At 38.7% G+C, this 22,202-nt stretch overlaps 1 protein-coding gene across 4 annotated transcripts in view; it reads right to left on the bottom strand.

The window, feature by feature from the left end:
• The window catches only part of LIN52 (lin-52 DREAM MuvB core complex component), a 66,331-nt gene that overhangs the window by 25,735 nt on the left and 18,394 nt on the right, over positions 1–22,202 (bottom strand). Inside the window, exon 6 of one of the 4 annotated variants that reach the window (XM_042791167.1) lies at positions 3,584–3,629. The exons of 2 other annotated variants lie outside the window; for them this stretch is intronic. In XM_042791167.1, the coding sequence (XP_042647101.1) occupies positions 3,619–3,629 (11 nt within the window). In that variant the 3' untranslated portion in view covers positions 3,584–3,618. Of the gene's footprint in view, positions 1–3,583; positions 3,630–20,552; positions 20,675–22,202 lie in introns of those variants that run through there. One more of the 4 variants, XM_033008647.2, reaches the window with a different exon arrangement.

Here is a 22,202-nt window from a genome sequence, read left to right as displayed (position 1 = left end):
AGGCAGAGAGCATAGACTCCTTCTGTGCGCTGAGTGAAATTACTGTGGGTTGGGGGTTGCTCCAGAGCACGTGCCCTCCTGTTCACTTGTCATCGGAGATGTTAACATTTCTGATTAATTCACAGACCTCTCATTTTATTCTTCATTCCTTTATCCTTGCTATCCTGTTCTGCTGCAGCTTAAAGATTCTTACCGACCTGCTACAATAATCACCGCCCGCTTCCCCCCCCAACCTGGTGAAATTGTTTAGTGATGCCAACCGCGCTTTTAATTTGCAAGACATCAGACACAGAGGTAATTTATACCAACATCTGTTCATTTCTGACTTCTGAAACAAACTCGCACATGCTGCTACAAAATCCCATTAGGAGCAGGAGACAGCCTTCTGCTATTCTGTATTCCTCTTCTCCTCACATACTCAGGCTTGCATCGGGGCTTTATTTTTAAAGATATGATGCCAAACTGAAAAAAAGGACTTTACATCTTTGTATATGTATGAAAATGGCCAGGAAAAAACATTCTCATATGACAAAAAACCCCCACAGCCAAACTAAGGGCAAGTTTCCACAAACATTAACAATCTTGTTTTGCCTGCTTCAGCTGCTTCTCTTATCTGCCCAAGAACCACAGTTGAATGTATTCCTGGTAAACACGGGCCAAATATATATTATGTGGTACTGCGTTCAAACATCTTGGCTATTCCTTCCTCTTTGTTCCTCTTCAATCTGCACTGGAGTATGATTTGAGCTTGGGTTTTACACAGAAAAGCCTCTAATATTGAACTGACTCCTCTGCTCAGTATTGCTTCTGATAAATGAATTCTTAATAATGGGAATATCATTTCCAGTGGGGCCTTTTAGAGCTTGCTGGAGTGAGGAAAGAGCTTGTGAATGAAGCAACCATCATCCACATTCTAAATATGATTGTAGTCTAAGAGAGACAGTAAAACCTGCCTTGAGCAACTACCCAAGGGACCAGCAGAAGCCAGTTGCGTAGTAGACAGAGGTGGATTTTTTAATTAAAAGGTTGGACAAAACTGCAGTGAAAACCTTAGGGATTTTTTCTTTAAAATGGTTGCTTAAACCACAGACTTGAAGTGAAGAGAGGGCATGAATGCAGGTTTCATTGTACCAGCAAACACACACTAAAGAGGCTGTGCAGCGTGAAACAGAAACATGAATCTCCATGTCAAGTCACAATTTACAACCTTGCCTATGCTGTGCATCTACCACAATAGAAAAATCAACAATGGATACGATTGCAATAGCTTGGATACAAATTAATCTCACCTACTAGGGAGGAGGAGGAAGATACTGAAGACCACAGACAAAAACAGTTTAAGATGGTATCAGCACTGGCTACAATGGAATTTGGGTGCTTGAATAGTCTCTTTCAGAGGAATGTATTGAAAAATAGTATCAGGCTATTATAATTAACAAGAAATGCTGTACTGTATGAATTGAGTCTGATGTCTAGCAAGATTGTCCAAGCAGATCTCAAGCACAGGTATTGGGTAGGAAAGGCTGGGGCTGAAGGGAGGAGGAGACATTTCTACTTGATAGGGGAGCAGAATAAGGTTTAATATAATCTCCTCTCTAGAACTTCAATCCCTCAATCCTGCATTTAGCCTTGTTGCCTGGGGCTCCTTTTCTACTACAATTGTCCCCAAGTTGCCTCTCTGCAGTAAATTTTGTGGTTGCTGGTTGAAAAGATTCAGTAGTACAGATTGATTTCCTACAAGTGAGGAGATGAGGGATTACCAAAAGCAGTCCTGGTTAACAAGATTGGGTGCAGAATCTCCTGTGAGAGCAGCCCACTCTGCCAGTGCTTTGCATCCTTTCACTATGACATATGGGTTTCATTACACAAAGATTTTCCTGATTTTAACTTGGAGGCGATTACATTGGAAACTCAGAGCTATCTTTACATCTGTAGCAATTTAAAGGTTAAGTAACTTTTAATCAAATGACAAAGACTCATAATGTTTTCTCCTCGATTGAAAATGAAAACTGCTGTTCCAGATATCCCTTCCGGTGATAATTTAATTGGAAAAAAACCCCATTGCACTGGAGATTGGGGTCCAGCCTGATTGCTCCCCACAGAAAGCCTTCTCACACATATGATAGCACAGGATATACTGTGTCATAAGGTCTGGATAGCCACAAAATAATGGAGGGATTTACTGCTATAAAATCAGTAAAAAACACAGTGAATTACATTTATATAAGCAACTTTCATCCAGGAGAATCCCTCAGCAACACACATACGTACACACTTTTTCAACATAATATACCCTTAAATGCAAAAGCATAACACACTTGATGATAAAGTATATGTGATAAACTGTATTTACCACACATTTATCATTATACCTTCCACTAGTTCCTAGTTCTGGGCTTATCTAAAAATCTCAAAACAAGGCCTGTGAGCATCTTCAAATCACAGATATTTTAAAATGAAGTTGGCCACTAAAGAAGCACTTCTCAGCCTCCCCCTCGGAAGTACAACTTCCAGGACAAATTTGACTGTGCTCCTCCTCTGACCTGAAAAATGTAGCCTTGTTGAAATCGAAACGTCTTGCTACAAAAACCCCTGGAAATACAGTTAATGCCCTGTGAACATAACATGTTTTTAGCCCTGAAATGTCTTGTAGTATCACACTTTAAATGATACATTCTTGACTACAAAAAGGTTATTTTGGGCACTGTCATACTTTGTTAGCTTATCAGTTATTCCTCCCATTCAATTGCATTTAGAGTAAAGAACTTGCTTTTCAACATGGAAGGATTCCTTTAAGGTACTAATCATGCACTCTCAAATTACTGCCATGTTTTAGGACTACATAGAAAACAAAACTAAAAGGGTTTATTTCTGAAGAACTATCAGTGGAAATTACCAGTTCAGGGCAAAGAACATGAATTGCAGAGAGACAGCAGAACACTCCTCTAGTTTTTAGCCCTTCTATCACAAGGGTCTGTTGCATCAGAAATTATTTCTTTTGTCCTGAGACACAATGTTATGATAAGAAGATACAACCGTTCTTTTTCTTTCTTGGTAGGACGTAAAATAAGCCCAGAGGAATCTGTCTGTGAGTAGCTGTGGGAGTCTTGCTTGACTGGACTTGAAAAAGCCAATAGCAAAGCCACATCTTTCGGCCGGGCTCAACTACTATCACATTGGGAAGGGAAATTAAAAAAAAAATCAGTCACAGGGCTGGTGGGGAGCGGAGGCAAAAAAACAATCTAAAACCAGCCAAAATATTTGAGATTGATATTACTACTACACAGCCCTCAAAGCAAAAAGAGGCTTATGTCAGACAAGAGCAGCAGAGTATTATTACCCAGCCAATATAATCTTAACTCCTATCAGAGAGAGATCTGTATGGACCACTTTCTACCTTGAGACCAGACTCCCAAAACCCTACCACCACCTGGATCCCTGCTTGTACCAGCTTGCTCCTCTTCCTTCACAAAAAGAGCTCCAATTTCTCTGCTAACTGTATACTTCCTTAACATCATTGTCAAATTAACTGCTACCTGATTACTGTGGGCCTCTGATAAATACTTACCAGTGAATGCTACACCAAGCCCAATTTCATAAAGAGCAGGAACTGCCATCTCAGAAGAACACTGGTAAGTAAAAGCAATGTCAGTCACCTTTACTGAAGGTAGAAATGGCATGTGCAGACACTCAGGAACTATTAGCAGTTACACTGAAAACCAGCATAATCATCTAGCACTCTTGAAACACATTTTTCAGGTAAGACAATGGAATTGGCATAAACCTCCAGGTGGAATAAGCTCGCATTACCATGGTATCTTTCAATAATCAATATCAAAGCACTTACAAAGTTTATCAAGCTTCACAATATTCTTGAGACATACAGTCATTCAATTCCCATCTTACAGATGGAGTCACTGCCTCAGTAAGGAGTGGTATACAGATGTATACTAAAGGAGTCAGCAACCGTGCTAGAATTCAGGCTCTGAAAGATGAGCTCTGTCAAATCTTGCTGCAGCATTTTAAAATATTAACACCACCCTTGGTACAAAACATCACTGTCCTTCCCCTGGTGAACGAGACAGCAGAATCTGCCCTTACTTCAGCTGTAGTGCACAGTCTGGCATGACTTGTTTTGAAATGCCAAAGAAGGTGGAGGCTTGCACAAAGCCAGGCTGTGAATCAGTGCAGGTGAGGCACATGGACAGCTCCTCCCAGTGTGCTATGAAAACAGTCATCTGACAGAGAAGTGGTAAATACCTGAGACTGATAAAGTTTTAGACCACTGGCATCAAATACCTAGTGCTTTCCTGAACCATGAAATCCCCATGTTACCCCCTTCCACCTCATTTATCTCCACCCACAGTAGTGTTTTTTTCATATACTTGATAAGAGGTCTCAGAGATAGTTGAGGATTATCAAGAATAGTGATAACAGATCAGCTGTAGATTAAGATATCCTCAAAAACATTGTTTCTATCAATAAATACTAAAATTATATCCATTTAAAAAAAAAAATTCCTTCTCTGCAGAATAATTTACCTTGCTGTCTTAACCCAATTTCCCTACCTTGCAAGCCAGTACCCTTCTGTTTGCACTCAGTTGCAAACAACATTCACAAAACTTTGAATGCCAAAACTACAAACAGTATTCATTCACATACAGATGGGCAAAGTCAGTCAATGAAAACACTAGAGGCAAGGGGCAATGACATCCCTGCCAATGCCCAGGGAGCTACTAAGCTTATGCTCCAGGTCATGGATATTAGAATGTTCAGATATTTGTCCTGAGTGATCCCCCATATTAAAGGGTCCCTACAATACCTCCCACTTATAGGATCTGCCTGCAGCCAACATCCTTTGGGGCCAAAGACCTGATCCCTTTGACCCCCAAAGCAGGGAAAGAGTTACATCTCTCTGCGAAGCCAATAAAAACCTCTCTTGATTATAATTTAGATAAGAGCCACTGGATTGAATAATAATGTCTGAAACTCCCCTGGCTGTTTCACCTTGAGACGTCCATCACTGGGTTAAACATGATGCTAATTGCATTTGGATTGATTAATTTCTCTCACTCCTGTCTATTCGAATAATGCTTAACAAAATAATCACAGCACCCAGAGCCAAATCTTCTCCGTCAAAGGAATGAAGCCATCAGAACCAGCAGAGATGAAAGAAATGAAGATGACCCGTAATTACTGCTACGGTGATATCATTACCATATTATAGAAAATGAGTGTACGTGGGGGGAGCAGGGGCTGCGATTATTTATTTTTTAATGGAACCTCACATCCCAAGAATACAGATCTGACACAGTGGAGCATACAGAAATACAGAACTAAAAAATTATTGTGCATTAAATTGCAAAATACAGTGAACACTTGGACTCTAGATACATGAAGTGCCTTGTACTGTGAGCTGTTTATTCACTTCACTATTTTTTCACTGCAATAATACTTTGTATACGACTAGCATAGAGATTTAAGATGCCTACCTTCCCCAAAAGATCCTCCAGTATCTGCAACAGAACTCACCCATAACCCTGATGCCAAAGCCATTCTCCTTTAATATCATTACAAGTCATCTTACTTTGAACATTGGCATTCAGATTTTAAAACCACAAGACCTAACTTGATGCTCAAAGAGAAGCTAGCATGCAAGAAACTTTTATTCTTAAATGCTGATTCCTATCTGAAGACAGTTATAAATTCCATCACCAGCTGCAGTAGATCACTTTCCACCATTCGTTATGCTGGTTCTGTAACGATATCAAACGTATCCAAGTCTAGAAGTATCTAAACTAGGATTTGAAAAAAAACAAAACAAAACAAAACAACCCACCCAAACCAAAACTACAACCCTAACATCCAAATGCAAGGCCTTCTGCTCCCTTTATTCTCCAAAATACACTCCCAAAGCCCCTCTCATTTGAGAAACAAATAGCTTGGCAATTGTCTAAGATCTTCAGACACCTGTGCACTGCAATTCTAATTGTGGTTTATACAGTTCACTTCTCTCAGTGCTGCTTATGTCTGCCCCCTAGTCTCAGACCGAAGACAAAACCCACACAACTAGCAGCTTAAAATATTTATTCTGGAATAAAGCCAAGGTCAAATACACAAAAAAATTTCACACGCCAAAAATGTCAAGACCTAAGATCAGGCACTGACTCATGAAGCTAATCAAACACAGAAAAATGATGTTCAAGTATTTTATAAGGTTTAAAGAAAGAAATTCAAGTTATGCTTTAATATTAAAAGCAGTATGAAAGGCAATTTTATACCAAAGTGGAGGATATTTTCAAGTATACCTGAAAGGAATTTTAGTAGTCTAAGTTATCACTGGAACAGCTACAGCTTGGGGGAGCTTTGACCACCAAATCTCACAGATGTTGGAGGCAAATAGTGGGATAGAAACGGGGCATGTTTTAAAGAGAAATATTCTAAAGGTTTTATTTCCTACCTGCTTGTACCAAAAGGAAAATAATCCCTTCCTGGCCTCCCAAACCCTGTGGACAACCAAGAGTTCTTGATGATTTAGGTTTTCTCACCACAGTATCTCAAAGAGGAATCCTCTTTATTGAGCAACGTGGAGAAATGAGATCAAAACTCTTTGCTCAAGGACTCTTGAGCATAAAACACATGAAGAAGCTAGGCAGAGAGGTCTGCACTGACTATACAGACACAGCCAGGTATGAAAGGTTTCTGGAGGTGAACGGACCCTTCTCAGAAGGCACATGCAAGCAGAAACGCTGCCCAAGCTCTCACAAAACAGTGCATCGTGATGTGGTGCCCCCGTCTATACTGGGGAGCAGGTATTTATCGGTTGGGAGCAAAGCAGGTGAACCTTGAAAGTAACAATTTTTTCAAGTCTTATTTATCATTGTCTGGGGCACACATGCCATGGCAAAATCTGAGCTCAGGAGCCAGTAGGAACAAAGGGATTAAGAGTTATTAGGAGTAGAGCGAATTACATATTTACAGTACAGATACTGAAAAATAATCATGTAATGATTATGTAAGTCCCTATACTCCTTTTGGCTAATAAAGTTGGGATACAAGCTGTATGGTTATGCAAGCCAGGGCACACAAATCCAATCAGAAGACATCAAGGTGTGTTTACAGGGAGGCTTGCACCTCTGGTTCAAGAATGGTACTGCCTCCTTGGCCTCCAAAAGGCAGAAACAAGCCCCTGTCAGTGGGTTAGCTAATGGCTTGAGCTGCGAAGCAGAATTTTTAAATTTAACTTCTGTTAATAAGCTTCATGGGAAGAGATACCCAGATGAAAGAAGCTCATACTATAGTACTCTATTTATTTGTCTAGAGGTATGTCTTGTCTTTAAGAAGTAGACCAAATTAAAAAATTTTTTTTCTAATCCCAAAATTCCTTATTGAAACATTTTTCCATGTAGATGACTGCAGTCCTCAACACAACAATGAATTATCAAGATTAAAGTTCTCTATGAAAAGATCCACACTTTTTATGACTGAACAATATATTTGATTTCAATATGACGTAAATATCAAGATGCCTTTTTCCATTAGTACAATGATAGAACACATTAAATTACCTAGACGACTTCCATAATTTCTAAGAATCCAAGTAAAAAGTCTGTATGACCAAATACAAGTGAATGACTGAAATCTCAATGTTTCAAGGCCAAAGTCTCAACCTTAGTTAAACCAGAATTATGGAAGAACAGCAATATGCAGTGCGTGGGCTGCAGAAGAAAACCCTCACAATTGCCTCCATTTTATTCTTTCCTCCACATAGACCAAATGCACTTTCTTTAATGACTACACTTATCTCTACCCTCATCCTTCCCAGTATATTCACTGGTTGCTTTAGTACAGCTTTTTCATACTACTGACTAGTTTCATGTGCTCTGCCCACCACAATCCTCTTTTGGCAACAATAGCCTGAGCTGAAGAATATTTGAAAGTCTAGAACAGATTTCAGCAAATTCAAAACCATCTTTACCTAGTTGGTCACAAAACATCTGAGGAAATGCACTGATTTAGAAATGTTACAGTTTTTAAAGCATGCAAGTGCTATTAGAGTAAACTTAAAATGAATAGAGAAAAAACCTGTATATTTGAAAGAGTTAAAAATCACGGGAAAACTGTTGTTACTCAGAGAAACTATCACGACTTTTAATCTGATCTACTTGATAACAAAATTGTAATACCACTCAGGAATGTTTGGAAATAATATTAAAATATAATCAATTCAGGCTTTGCTACAGTTATTACAATTTAGCCACTAATGAGCTCAAATGCAACCATGCAAGGCCCAGTTGTAAGATCAGAAGCAAAAGATGCACCCAAAAATAAACCCTCCCAGACCCATGTAGGAATGCAAGAACATTTTTCATAAACACCATCACACTTCTAGTACCTGTGGATTTTGAAGAATAGGTTAAAGACACAATTCAAATACAAGAAATACAGAGGTATCAGAGTCTGCAGATATCTCCTAAAAGTAGCGGTCAGAAGAAACTCCAGTTTCTTGAAACACAGAAATAAAGCATACTAGTTAACTGTCATTCCTAAGAAAACCAAGCCAAACCAAACAAAATATTTTTCGCTCCAGAAGGTCTACTGAGAGCATCCATGTAAGCTTTGGTACTTTTTTACTTCCAAAAATCTCTTCATGTTTATTCCCAGTCTATGCATACCACTGGTCTGAGGTCATGTCTACCATTAATTTCTTCTCATGAAAGTTGAATACAGTGACGATAGCTATCTTTTAATGAGCAAGCTAGTGTTCTTCATCCATTACTGGAAATGAAGAATAGAGGCACTGCAGCAAAGCAGATGGCAAACCATCTACAAGACAGCTCAGAAATTAATGCAGAAGGTGGCGATGACCATGAGGAGTCTCCATAGATTTAATGACTGGTGAGATTGCTCTGAGGGTTGAGAGGCATTGAAGAAACTTTGGAAGCCAGAACAACCCAGAAGACTCCATGATCCAGTGAGAATGGGACTATAAGACATATTTGGAGGTAGAAAGGCACAGCAGAATAGAAGAGGAACATTACGAAAAAGTACTAAGTGAAGAAAATTTCATCTATGAAAAGAGAACAGATCAAGTAAAGTATACAGTACAATAACATGAGGAAAATTGTACAGAATCAGAGAATCATTCAGGTTTGACGGGACCTTGGCAGGTCTCCAGTCAACCTTCTGTTCAGAACAGACAGGTTGCTCAGGGCTTTAGCCAGTCAAGTCTTAAAAACATCCATGGATGGAGACTGCTCAGTCTCTCTTGGCAATCCTTCCAATACTTGACTGTTCCATGCTGAAAAAGTTTTCTCTTGAATACAGCCAGAAACTTTCTTGCTTCAATTTATGTCCGTTGTCTCTTGTCCTCCCACATGCAGCACTGTGCAGAGCCTGACTCCATCTTCTCAATAACCTCCTCGCAGGCAGCTATTAGGTCCCTGTGAAGTCACCTCTTCTTCATGCTGAACAAGCCCCATTCCCTCGGTCTCTGTTCACAGGTAAAGTGCTCCAGTTCCCTGATCATCTTGGTGGCCCTCCACTGAACTCACTCCAGTTTACCAATGTTTTCGTCATGCCAGGGAATGGAGGACACCCCTGGACGTGGCACTGCAAATGCAGTCTGACAACTGCTGAGTAGAGGTGGACAACCACTTCCCTTGATCTACTAGCCACGCTCCTATCAAACAGATGCATATGCAACTCTGCATTCCTTTCCCAGATATTACCTAATTGCTATACCTCTGTTCAACACCGTCTCCTAGCCTATAACCCTCCACTTAGACAATGCTTTGCTTATTGTTCCAGGAAACCTGAGCACCATCGTCAAGAGGCAGTGCATTTGTGCCCTAACTGTTTGCTCCTCCAAGTTTTATATGCATACATTAGTAAAGAGAAATTGTAAGCGTGTTTTTGTTTTGTTTTGTTTGTTTGTTTTTTTTTTAATTAATATGCTCTCTATTTTCAAGTAAGCCAGGTACTAGCCATGAAAATCTTGAGCAACTCAGAAAACTATCTGTTGAAAATTGAATGACAGCTTGGCCTGCTACCCAGAAACATCCATCACCCAGCCCTTTTCTGTTGGGATTTGTGTTGAATGACGTCTTCTGCAGGTTAACAATTAGTTTTTACCATAAGAGTCCTGTGTCATCGTCGTCATCTCCCCAAGAGAGAGAAACAGGCTGAGTGATTTTTAGATTATATGCTCTGATAAGACACAGGCTCCTGACTCCCTGTGTGCTTGTGCCATGCAGGCCACCTGCTCTATGGAGCTGCCACCAGGGACACCCTCAAAAAGGTTTAATAATAATGTTATCTCTAGAGATGTAACTCAGAACATGCTCTGAATTTACATTCTGTAACACTGACTAAAATCTTGTATGTAAAATCCTATCAGTAGATAGGATCTAAGACTAGTCGCTAAGATCGTAGAAATGTTATTTGTACATGTAACATTTCTATGTTATAAACAAGAATCTGTCAGGTCTGCAGTCATAAAAACTGTAAATGAACACTGGAATTTATAAAGCAGGGCAGATCAGTGATCTACCCAGTAAGGTATCCTGCCTAACTGCACCCAATATCAGAAGCATCACAGAAGAAAAAAAGCAAGGAACCCCATTATGAAGACATATGGAATAATCATCTCTGAAAGATTCCTCCTCTTCTTAAGTGCTTGTTTTATATCCTGAAGCAGTTGATATTTCCTACTTCATTTTAGATTTTATTCTGCTTAACTAGAAATGTTCTCATCTTCCATTTAATTGCCTGATTCCTTTTCAATAGCTAAGTACTTGGTCTAAAAAGAAAAAAAAAAATCCCAGCGTGGCAGAAAGTTCCACATCAAATTATTCATTGTGTAAAAAGCATTCCTTTTTGCTACTTTTAATCTCACTGGCTTCCATTATTTTTTTCTGAATTCCCCCTTTCTTATTCTTTTCAGGGTTGTGAGTCAATAGGAATTTTCAATTTATCTTCTCAATTGTAGAGATGTAAAATAACAACTGCACTACCTTTCAAAATTAGAGAGATCCACGTTTTTTCACATTCTCATGAAGAAATCCCTTGATTTATAAGCAGCTCTCTAGAAGTGAATGGTGTATTTCACACTGTCTCAAAATTATTCCTACCAAAAGACTGCCGGAAATGACAGAGTATCTGAAGTTACAAAAGAGAGAATGAAACTTACTTCCTTTCTGGGAAAAGATTATGAAACCTTATGCAGAAATATAGGTTGTAAAGCACTAACAATTATTCAAGTCAAGCAGAAGAGGAGGGAAACAGCACGATAACTTGCTGTGTCTTGGAGATTCACTCAAGCCTGAAGACATACAGGGGTAGAACAATCCACTCTGCTTCACCATGCTGGAGACTGTGCTTCCACCTTGCTGTTCTGGACCATCCCAGGAGGCTCCAGTGGTATATGCAAAACACGGTTAAATGCTGCTACATTCACCAACTGCAAGCAAGCTCCCAATTACTTTGTGTAACTAAATTCTCCAGCAAGTTCAGAGATTTGTCATGAAAATTCTGCCAAACAACAAGTTTTTAGTTCAGAAACATCAAAATCCTATTAAAAAAACCCAACATACAGAATATTGGAACAACTTTAGCATTGCTAACTATTCTTATCAGTCCAGGTATAATGAGCTATAAAGTGAAGTGGGCCCAAGTACACATCCTTGTGTCACCACCTTCTATCCAATTCAACTTATTTTGAAATGTACTCTTTACAAACCTACCAAATTGATAAAACTTTATTAAGGAAAAAAACTACAGCAGTGTAGTTTAACTAAAGCTTTGTAGTTCCACATGCATGTGCAGATCACACTTCATTTAACTTTCTCATACTTACCTAACTAGAAGCAACAGCAAATTACAATTACTTTATTACTTTGTGAAAAAAAGATTTTGCTATTTACATACATGACATAAAACATTTAAAGATAGTATGGCCCTATAAGCAACCTGCAATTTATACAGAAAATGAAGGTTCAGAGAACAAATCTTACTCCACTCCTTCCCTTACATTTCATAACAGAAGAAAAATCAAGGCTGTGACTAATTATTGCCACATTTGAACTTCAAGTCTGTTCTGTTTCTGATAATAGTTCTGAACCATACTATTTTGGTGTCAGAAAGCATTATTTCAATATATCAAGAGTTGTGTTACTTATAGGTGAAGTTTTCCTTGATACTTATTGATAGATAATTAGTGGGCTGGAATGACCCAGTAGACAGCATTTTAGCCTGCAAATAGAAACCTGGTTTCTATTCCTAATGCAGTCACTCCTGCTGTCTGATTTCTCCATCTATCCCTCAAGTTCCCCCCACCCATGAATTGGTATATATCTTTCTCTGTCAAGTTCCAAGACTGAGGGAACAGAATTACTATGAAACAAGGAAATTCTGTTTTAATCTCATGAACAGTGTTTTAGATCCAAGGCTTAGATCCATGCCAACTAAATTAAGGTTCCAGACTGAGATGTCTAAGTTGAGAACCTCATATAAATCTACAGAAAAATATAAATGCCTCCAAACCAGCAGTTCTGCTTAAGATCTGACTGCATGCACAGCTCAGAGTGATTCTATTTCTGATTAGGAGAGTCCAGGTAGGTGTCAAAAGGTAACAGCTGCAGACACTGGTCCCAAATGTCAGGCATATCTTTTTGTGGCACTTCCTAGAACTGCTTTCTTAAGCAGTGGGTCAAAAGAGCCTTGAACACTCCTGCAAAAGACTGTTTATATGTCACCAAATCCCTTCAAGAAATACTTCACAAAGTTTCTGCCATACATATCTGCTGTTAGGACATGTAATGCCAAAGTAGAGGAAGCTAACACGTTCAACAAAGTGTCAACAAAAAGAAAACAGCCAGGATGCTGGCTTGACAAATACTTTTAAATAAATGCAGCTGGCTAGCAACACTGATGTACATCTTGAATAATTATTTGATGCCTGGAAGTTCTTGTTGTTCATCAAGTATCGACTTTGCTACATGGTACGCAAACATGGGACAAGTTATTTCTGCCCTAAGCAGCTTAGGAGACACTATGTAAATACAGACAGAGGTACACAATTAAATGAGACAACACAGAAAAGTATCACACTCAGAACACATCATCTTAACAGTTATCAAGATTTCTATACATACTGTATAGCAGGTGGAGGAAGGATGAGCTGGCTCCCTGGATGTTTACAGAATATGACTCCAAAGTGTGTAAGGAATCGAGTTTCTTAGAAAACATCATAATTGCTCATAGTAATTTGCATTCTTGACAGACTGGAAGTGTCTGTTGTCTTTCTGTTACTGGATGCAATATATGAGATAAATCACCAAAAAAAAAAAAAAAAACATGAACAGAAAAGTTGTTTTGACACAATACCAAAGTATGTGGTTAAACAGCGTATTTACTGAAAAAAAAAAAAAAAAAGAGTAAAGATAAAAGAATACAGAAAAGACAGGAAACAAAGTAATACAGAACTCTCATTCTCTTCATGCATAGTAAAGATTTTTCACTTCTCAGCTTTATTTCTATAGCCAGTTACCATTTGAATCATTATGCTACATCTACATCCCACTGTCCTCATGATTTAATTAGAAGCTAAGTGATACCCACTGTAAATATCATCAACATCCACAATCTCTCCTCCTCCCAGTGACCCACAGGCAAAGGGCCTATAAACTCCTACTGTCACCAGCCTAAGAGATGCCCTTCACTGGGACAGATGCTGCCACTGGCTTGATGAACTTGTGCCCGCTCTGGGAATCCAGCAGCAGATCTGATCTAGTGAGCACCACAGGACTGCTCAAAAAGATGAGCACTTGATGCTGCCTTTGATGATGAGCTTATTGAAAGATGACTGCTTATTTGCTCACATGGCAAATACCAAGATGACTGGCAGACAAGCAGATGGACAGACAGACAAAGTCAGGAAAGAGAAGACTACTACTAGGGCTTGCCCAGATGCTATATGTTTAAAGGAATACCCTGAAATCCTGAAAATGGATTTTTTTACAGGGTAGAGCACACCAGCCTTAAATTCCTTTCTTGCTAATCCACCGATGTGTTGGCTTTTGTTTTACCCACCAGACAGGGGGCACTCAAAATCCTCATTAGGAAGTGATCTGCAGCTATGCACCAAAGGGAGGAGTACAGCCTGTAGGATTTCAGATTCCAGTTAAGGCACTGCTTAGCAAGAAGAGAGAGCAGCACGTACATTTTCAATGCCATCTGCTGGATAAGATGGACAACTCTAGTAAAGGTGAGAAACCACTGTTTTCCATCTATCATCATCAACACATACCAACTGTTCCCTCCTCTTCATACCATACCTAAACGGAGATCAAAATTTAAGTTGTCTTAATAAGCATGTTTTATTCCCCATGCTCTGTCAACGTATCCAAGAAAGCAAACAAGCCAGTAGTTATGAAAACATCTGGATGTGTAAAAATGCCTGCATGTTACCCCTGCTGAGAATTCAGAGGGTTCTGACGGAGGAAAATATCTTAAATGAAATTTGATGAAAACAGCCTGATGCTTAAGTTGCAAAACATATTTCTGCACTGGGCCCATCTCATCTCTCACTCTAGAATGGCTAATACTTCTTTCTGAAGACAGCAATAAAAAAGTCACAAGACAAGAAGGTTTTTCCCTCTTGTCTAAAGAGTATTTTTCCCACTAGACAGACCAACAACTGGCAGTGTTCACTCAGCTAAAGGAGTAGAAACAGACTTACATGTCACAAAATGGAACAGACCACTATTCTGAAGAGACAGGTAACTTCTGTTGCTGAGGAAGTCCAACACAGAAAATATCTTAGAATTTGAGGACAGGTATTTATCAATACAGAGTGAATAAAAGGTTGGATGGATCTTGAAGATGAGGAACAACTTTCTGACTTTTGTGAATTATAATTTATATTCTGGTTGTTCAAATTGCAAAGCTTCATTAAATATGTGTCTCAACTGTTTGCAGAAACCACTGATGCTGCAGATATCTATAATTTCTCATAAAGGACAGCTGGACACAATCATTTTATGGTAGTGTAACCAAAGAACTTCTGGAAACTCTGGTGGAATGACGCTCTTGGTCACTCGTGCTATTTAGACAGTCTATTAGATCACACGGATTCAGTAAAAAAGAGGGATAGACATGAAATAGAGTCTGGCATGAGGTTGATATAATTAATATGTGAGATGCAGCAACAGATTGCACTCCCAGGTCCTCAAATACGAAAATCATACTTGCTGACGTGAAAAAACAACAATTGTTAATAAACAGATCTTCTGTTCTTCAACACTCCATATGGCAGTCTGATGGATTAAACACTAGCAGAGTGTTGATCACTCTAAAAGCTCATATTGAGATGATCTGGAAAATCTGTCTATCTACAATTTACGAATTCTTGTTAATTTAATTAAAATACTGCATCACTAAGTGCCTTAATATGTGGAAAGCCATAAGCTTGTGAGGCTCCTGGCACATGTCTGTTCTGTAGGTTCTTCTGAAAGCAAACTAGCAAGAGTCTTCTTTTTAATTCAGGATACACAAAGGAAGAGTCCTGAGCTAGAAAATCAGTCTAAGTTTACATGCAGGGAAAAGCAAGCAGAAAAATCTCCAAAATAGGCAGAGGACAGGTGATACAGTAAGGCTAAGGATGCCAATAGCATGAGACAAACAAGGACATAGGCTGTCAAGGTACTGGTGCCTTCTTTGAAAGGGGGCAGCTAAGATTAAAGGAAATTAGATGGGTTACAAATAGAAGACTGAGAAATGAAGAGAGAGGGTGTAGCTCAGGAGAGGAACTGTCCCCTTGCAAGGGGACAAAGGCCAGGAAGTCCCAAGAAAGAAAGAGTCCATAATCAACATACTTGGCCAAAGGTAAACCCAATGCTGTGATCTGCCTTTACCAAGGGAGGCTTGGGATCTTCCTGCTTCTGGAGACACGCTACAGCATGTACACAATCAATTACCTCACTTTGGTTAAGGGATGGTACCTCTTCATTTTCAACTTGATGCCAACACCATGAAAGAGAATCCTTGAGGCTAAGCCAGCTTAGAAAACTTTTGCCTTGCTAGAAGCATGGCTGGATGAAAGAATACAGGTATTCCTAACACAAAAACCCTCTGACAAAAGACAAATGAGTAAACTGCTAGGATATGGAAGCAGATGATAGTTTGGGACACAGATGGAAAACCTTCTCCACATCTGCAGCAGCTCTGAGTTGATGAAAGCCAAGATATTCCTGGTGCACTCTTTACTGTCTTTGGGATGGACCCATGTATATTAATAATTTTTTTACACTTAATATTTACTTTTATTCTTTCTAAATCAAAGATGATGGTGCTGGGTTCAGTTAGCAGCTGAAGCTGAAGATGCAACATCAAGGGTTTTCCAGATATGACTGCTAAAATTTGAGGAGTCCAAAAAGAGGAAAGTGGTGTTATCAGGGACATGTCATGGAAGAACAGACAGAAGTCCCCATGTTACTCCTGTGTCAATCCACTATAATTCATCAAAACACAAACCCTTTTTTTTCTCTTTGCATTCTCAAACCTATCTAGAATAAAAAGAAAAATTTCTAAAAATTGCTCCTTGCAGCAATTTTCCCCAGAAACACAATAATTGAGGTTAATTTCTTGTTAAAAAACATTAAACAGAAACAATTTTGGATTTTTTTTCTGCAGAATGAACTTACTTGGAAAAAGAGAAGCAAACTCTAGTATGGCAGTTAGTCCCCTAGTGTATAGGCAGATGAGGTTCTGCCTGCAAAACCCAGGAGGATCTGCTGACTTTCTGCAACAGAGGACAGGGCATGTAAAGCTGTGAAGAAGGCCTAATCTTATTCTATGTCTAGCACAGTCTTATAAAGGAAGACTGTCACCCATTAAAGGCCACTTCAGGCAAGTTTCTACAATTCATGGCACTACAAGAAAGAACACTGACATTTTACAATGCATGCCCCTATACTAATCTTTCCCATAATGGTAAAACTCAGAAAAATTGATCTGGAATAAATAAAAAAATAAAGCCATGTGCGTAGATAATAAAACCCATTTTAAAAAAGACCGATCACATTTACATTTCACTCTCCAATATAATCTTTATGCTTCCTCTTGACTATTTCCAACTACTTTTCAGGACATGTCACAGAGCATGGTGGAGCCAAAGTTAATTATTTCCCTATTCAAATACAAGAATACTGATCTTCTATACTATTGCAGGCGTAAGAGCCAAGAAAAAGTGCCTAACACAGAAAGCAAGGTGGCAAAAAAAAAAAAAACTTCCTTCCCCTAAGTCTTCTCTGCTTCAGAGACACTAGGCAGGCTGGTTTCAAAACAAGAGCAAGTGATATAACCAAACAAAAGCAGATCTGAAAGGTGAGCAAACCCCACAAGCCACACAGTCATTATTACTGTGTCGACAGCACACTTGTTAAAAATGTATATTTTAATTTTCAGTATTGCTAAAGGTCCCAATTTGCCCAGGGATCTAGCTAAGCTGCCATTTTCTACCACGACAGGGTCTAATCTTTATTTAATGGATTTAGCATCTATCTTCACTAGAGTGGTCTCTAAGGAAAAGGGGAGGGGAGTATGAAGGGGCATGAAGAGATGATCAGAGGCCCCCCTCTCCTTCATCCATCCGGCGCTCATGTTTGTGTTCAAAATTCAATTACCTCCTTATTGATACTTCACAGAGATATTTAAGCTGCAAACATGAAGCCCTGATTTCCCAGGGGGCCATGCCCCTCTCTATTTCACTGCTCTGCTTCCCCCAGGGTGAATTCCTGAGGCGTCCATATTAATAGGTAATCAGTCACAATTCATTTATTAAACAGCTAGCAAGGTTTATCAGCCTACCCTGATTAGCCGGAAGAAGCCACTGAATTCCTAATTTATTTATGGAAATGTAAGTGTCTTTTTGAATTCCATTCATGAAAGACAGGGGTGCCATGGGTCTGGCACACTGAATTCTAACAGGGAAGCAGCAGGCAACCCAGAGACTGGGGACCTTGCAACTTCAGCCCAGGAAATGCACTATGGTAACCCTAGCGTAATCAATAGATTTTGGGCCAGAACCTCATACAAGCATTCACAAGCAAGCTCTTCAGAGAGTAGGCATTGCCACCCACTGCAACTAGAGAATTACCGTCTTGATGGCTCAGGGTGTGGACTGGCTGAAAAGTTCCCTAAGCAGAGCAAGTGATGTGGTGAAACGGGGTCAAAATATTAAAAACAAAAAAAAAAAAAAAAAAAAGGCATTTTAAAAAGTTTCAATAAAACATTCAGTATAGTACTGAAAACAACTTCCAGGTAACACTAATATACATATTTACATATGAAGGTCAGATTTTTGAAAACTGCAGACTGCTACAACCTTTAAATTATTTTTGCTACAATAATTTCAACTGAACTGGTTTTAAAACGCAACAAACACTGCCACTGTACTTTCAAACTAAGACACAGCAGCTCAGTAATGCTGCTGGATTACTGGAAAGTGAAAATGGCTAACAAAAAAAAAAAGTCACTTCTCTATTGTTTTAAACAGAGAAATGGAGTACTCTGTAAAAAGCAGACCCAGAAGTGAAAAGACTTATATATGCACTTCATACATCTTAAGGCAATTAGGATACAACTTCAGATAACACAAAGCATATACACAGGCCTCTGAAGGTTCAAGACCACCACTGGCAGAAAACACTTTCTTTTCACCCCTTTCAGTTGCGTAGTGATCTCTGAAACTCATACTTACCTGAATTTTACCCACCATTGTTACTTAATCATAAAACAACTAGGAATGGAAGACTATAGAAAATGTTTATTTCCTTTTTCATCTGCATACAAATTCACGCCAAGTAACTTCACTGTATCCCCCTCTACATTTATTGACCTTTTGGAACAGTTCAACTCAGAAGTAAACATAGGGATTTTATTTTTAAATCCTTCAAACAAAGAGAATGTCTCTTAGGCAGATGCAATAGCCAAAAATGTTTTTGTTTTTTTTTTTTTCCTAAATTATTTAGATCTCAAAACTGATAGGGTTTAACAATGTACAGTATTATATGCAATATAGAGAGAAGCAAGTTTAAACATCTTGAGAGCATTTCTATAACACTAACTGCGAGATGCTGTTATGAGCCATTTTGTCCACTGACTTCAGCACTCTGATCTGATTAACTAAAGTATTCAAAACTAATAAATCAAAGCATAAATACCGGAGGATGCAGATGCCACTCCACAGTATTGTATCTCACAGAAATTATTTTAGTTCAATCACAATTACTTGAAAATACATTTCAAGTAACAATCCAAAATATAATGTAGTTTAAAACTGGCTACACTGATGTTTACCCTCTGAATTTACAAGCACAGACTCAATAGCTGCATATAAGGTTTTAATTTGCTTAAGATCTCATTATGCAAAAATTTCATTAGTATATTCAAACTAATATAAAATCCCCACTTCAACTAAACTAGTACAATCCATACCCTTAAATAAAAAATATATGATTTCCTCTCAAATTACAGTGGTCAGACATGAAAAGTTGTAGTACATGTAATAAATACATCCAAAATGCTAGGAGGAATGAGCATTCAAATTCATCTACAGCCAGAACTCATGTGTTGCAGGTGTCTGAAGTCAGGGGTGGTATGGGGAAATGAATCCTGGAAGAAGCATTTTTTCACCACCCAAAAAAGTAATCAATAGCTTAACTGTTATTAGTTTCTGTTTTACACAGACAAGAGTAATTCAGTTTATTTTTCTTTGTATGAAAAGTAGCTCCTAGAAGGAAAAAAAAAGAACTTACAGGAAAGATTTCTCAATACCTTTCCTCCACTGCATAAGGAAGATTTCCACACTGGTACAACCAACAGACATCACAGGTTTTTACAACAGGCCCAAACATCTAATCAAGATGTGGCTTTCAACAGCCAGTTTCTCCAGCCCTCATTGCTTGGGGAACTGCCAATGCTACCAATGAAAATAAAACAACCTGCTCCCTTCTTGAATCTAGCCATACTTCACCTTTTCCCCCTTCAGCAGTAAATTCACAACGGTGATTTCAGGCGAGGGCTTTGCAGAGTACACAAGACAGAACTCACCACGGAGCAGGTAAAGCAGAACACTCGCACATGTTCTTACTGGGAGCTCACCGAGAATCAAACTCAACAGTATTTTCACTCCCTCAATACATGAGCTCCTTATCATGCAAAAAACTGCAGTACCATCCATAACAGACGTCCAACCCATGCTGTGTTGGAGAATATAAGTTGTAATTGCAATGCAGTTATTTCTAGTTTTCACAGATGTTATCTCTAGTCTTCATAGCTTTCAAAACACAACCAAGTGAAAGCAGTGCAGCACTGGCTTTCTGAAACCAAAGACAATTGCTCCAGGAGATGCAAACTTTTGTTATTCATGTCAGCAAATGTTTCTTCCTTGGCTGTGTTTAAGACATCAGCATTTGTGCTGAAATAATTACACGCTGCTGGTTATGTTAGTGCATACACCCAACGAAAGGTCTTACCTACCCAACTGCTTTGCATTCTTATCTGTGTGTCAGCTCCCCCAAATGTCACCAGTTAGCTTCCCAAGCCATCAGCTTCCCTTGTGCAATGCACTGTCAGCACAAAACCATGTATATGGAAAAACAAACCTACAAAACTGCAAGAGAATAGAATTTAGTATTAAGGGAAAGAACACAGTATTATAATCTTTAACTGCTTGACTCATTTAAAACTATTTTGAATTGTTTTAATGTAACCAAGTCTGATACAGAATACCCAGCCAAACCCAGCATGATACTGCAAATCCACCAAGGCAGCATTGAGATTCATGTCTCTGTGTAACACCCAAAGGCAGGGTTTGGAAATGAAAAACAGAAGTATTATACAGGTATTCCTTCCTTTCTAAATGCCACTTGATACACCTTGGTGACAAATGCCTATTAATCTGCTGAAAATTACTGTTCATACTTTCATCATGTCTCATCTAGTCATCCATTTTACACATTTATTTCTAACGCACCCGTAACAACGTGCATGTACTTGTAAGGTTATTACAGTAACAAACTGCATAGTTACAATTAAGGCTAGTATAATTATTTCCTGTCCTTCTTGCACATACAGTCAGTGCTGATAACATTATACTTCTAGTGACTTACACAAGGAAATTCGCCAACTGCCTACACAAAAATTAACTTCCTACACTACTTAAATGCTGAAACTTAAGTGGGAGCATTTACACACAGAGCAGAACACAGTTCAGAATAAAAATGAGAATCTCTAATTGACACTGGAGAAAATTAATTATAATTGCATATGCTGTATTTTGCTGATAACAATGAGGTCAGCATTTGCAAAAAGAGTGTTATGAGTTCTTCAGCGACCAACAGGTTATTAAGACCTTTGTCATATAACTCATTGGAAATGTAACGTTTCCAACAGCAGAGAGCCCTCTAGAGCTACCACAGGATAACAGTTCAGCAACCCACCCCGAGGAGAAGGGCACCAACACTGCTTACTGCAACACCTGGGCTGTTCACGGATTCCCCTCCAGCTACTGATCAAACCTGATTTTACATGGTTCAGCAGAACAGAGATTAGACCCTCAAGTGAGAAAACAAAAGTCACATTTTAATCTGAAGAAAATGAGAGCTAGTATTTGTTGAATTTCTGCTGAATCTTGAAAGCTTGAAAATGTAACAATAGTTTTCAGAGTCATTGAGCAAGGACTTAAAAGAGAAACTTATTTATAATACAGATATTTGGAAAACATCACTAAATATCTGGAAAGCCAGATTTTACATTATAGTGTATATTGACACCAAAATAATTGACACTTTGAGGAGTTTAAAAAAGTATGTGAATATATGCCTTGTAGCACAGAAAGCTCTCCATATGGAAGTATGCCCTTTTGATGTAAAGTAATTTCTACACAGAAAATATATTCTGCTAAATTGTATTATAATAAGCTTTACCAGCTTTCACTAAAACAATGCTCAAAACAACACACAAACAAGATCTGCTTAATGGGTTATTAGACCCCTTTCAATCACCTCCACTCTTGCGCATGTGGTGTAGCAATCAATCAGTAAAAATATCTCCTTGAAATTAAATTATGAACTGAAAATCTCTACTAACGCAGCATGGAGTTTCCTATTCCCATGTCCCCAATTACAGTAAAAAGTTGT

This window comes from Tyto alba, unplaced genomic scaffold, assembly GCF_018691265.1.
Source record: "Tyto alba isolate M040663 unplaced genomic scaffold, T.alba_DEE_v4.0 Super-Scaffold_18, whole genome shotgun sequence".
NCBI classification, from domain to species: domain Eukaryota; kingdom Metazoa; phylum Chordata; class Aves; order Strigiformes; family Tytonidae; genus Tyto; species Tyto alba.
This window is presented reverse-complemented; position numbering and strand designations above follow the sequence as displayed.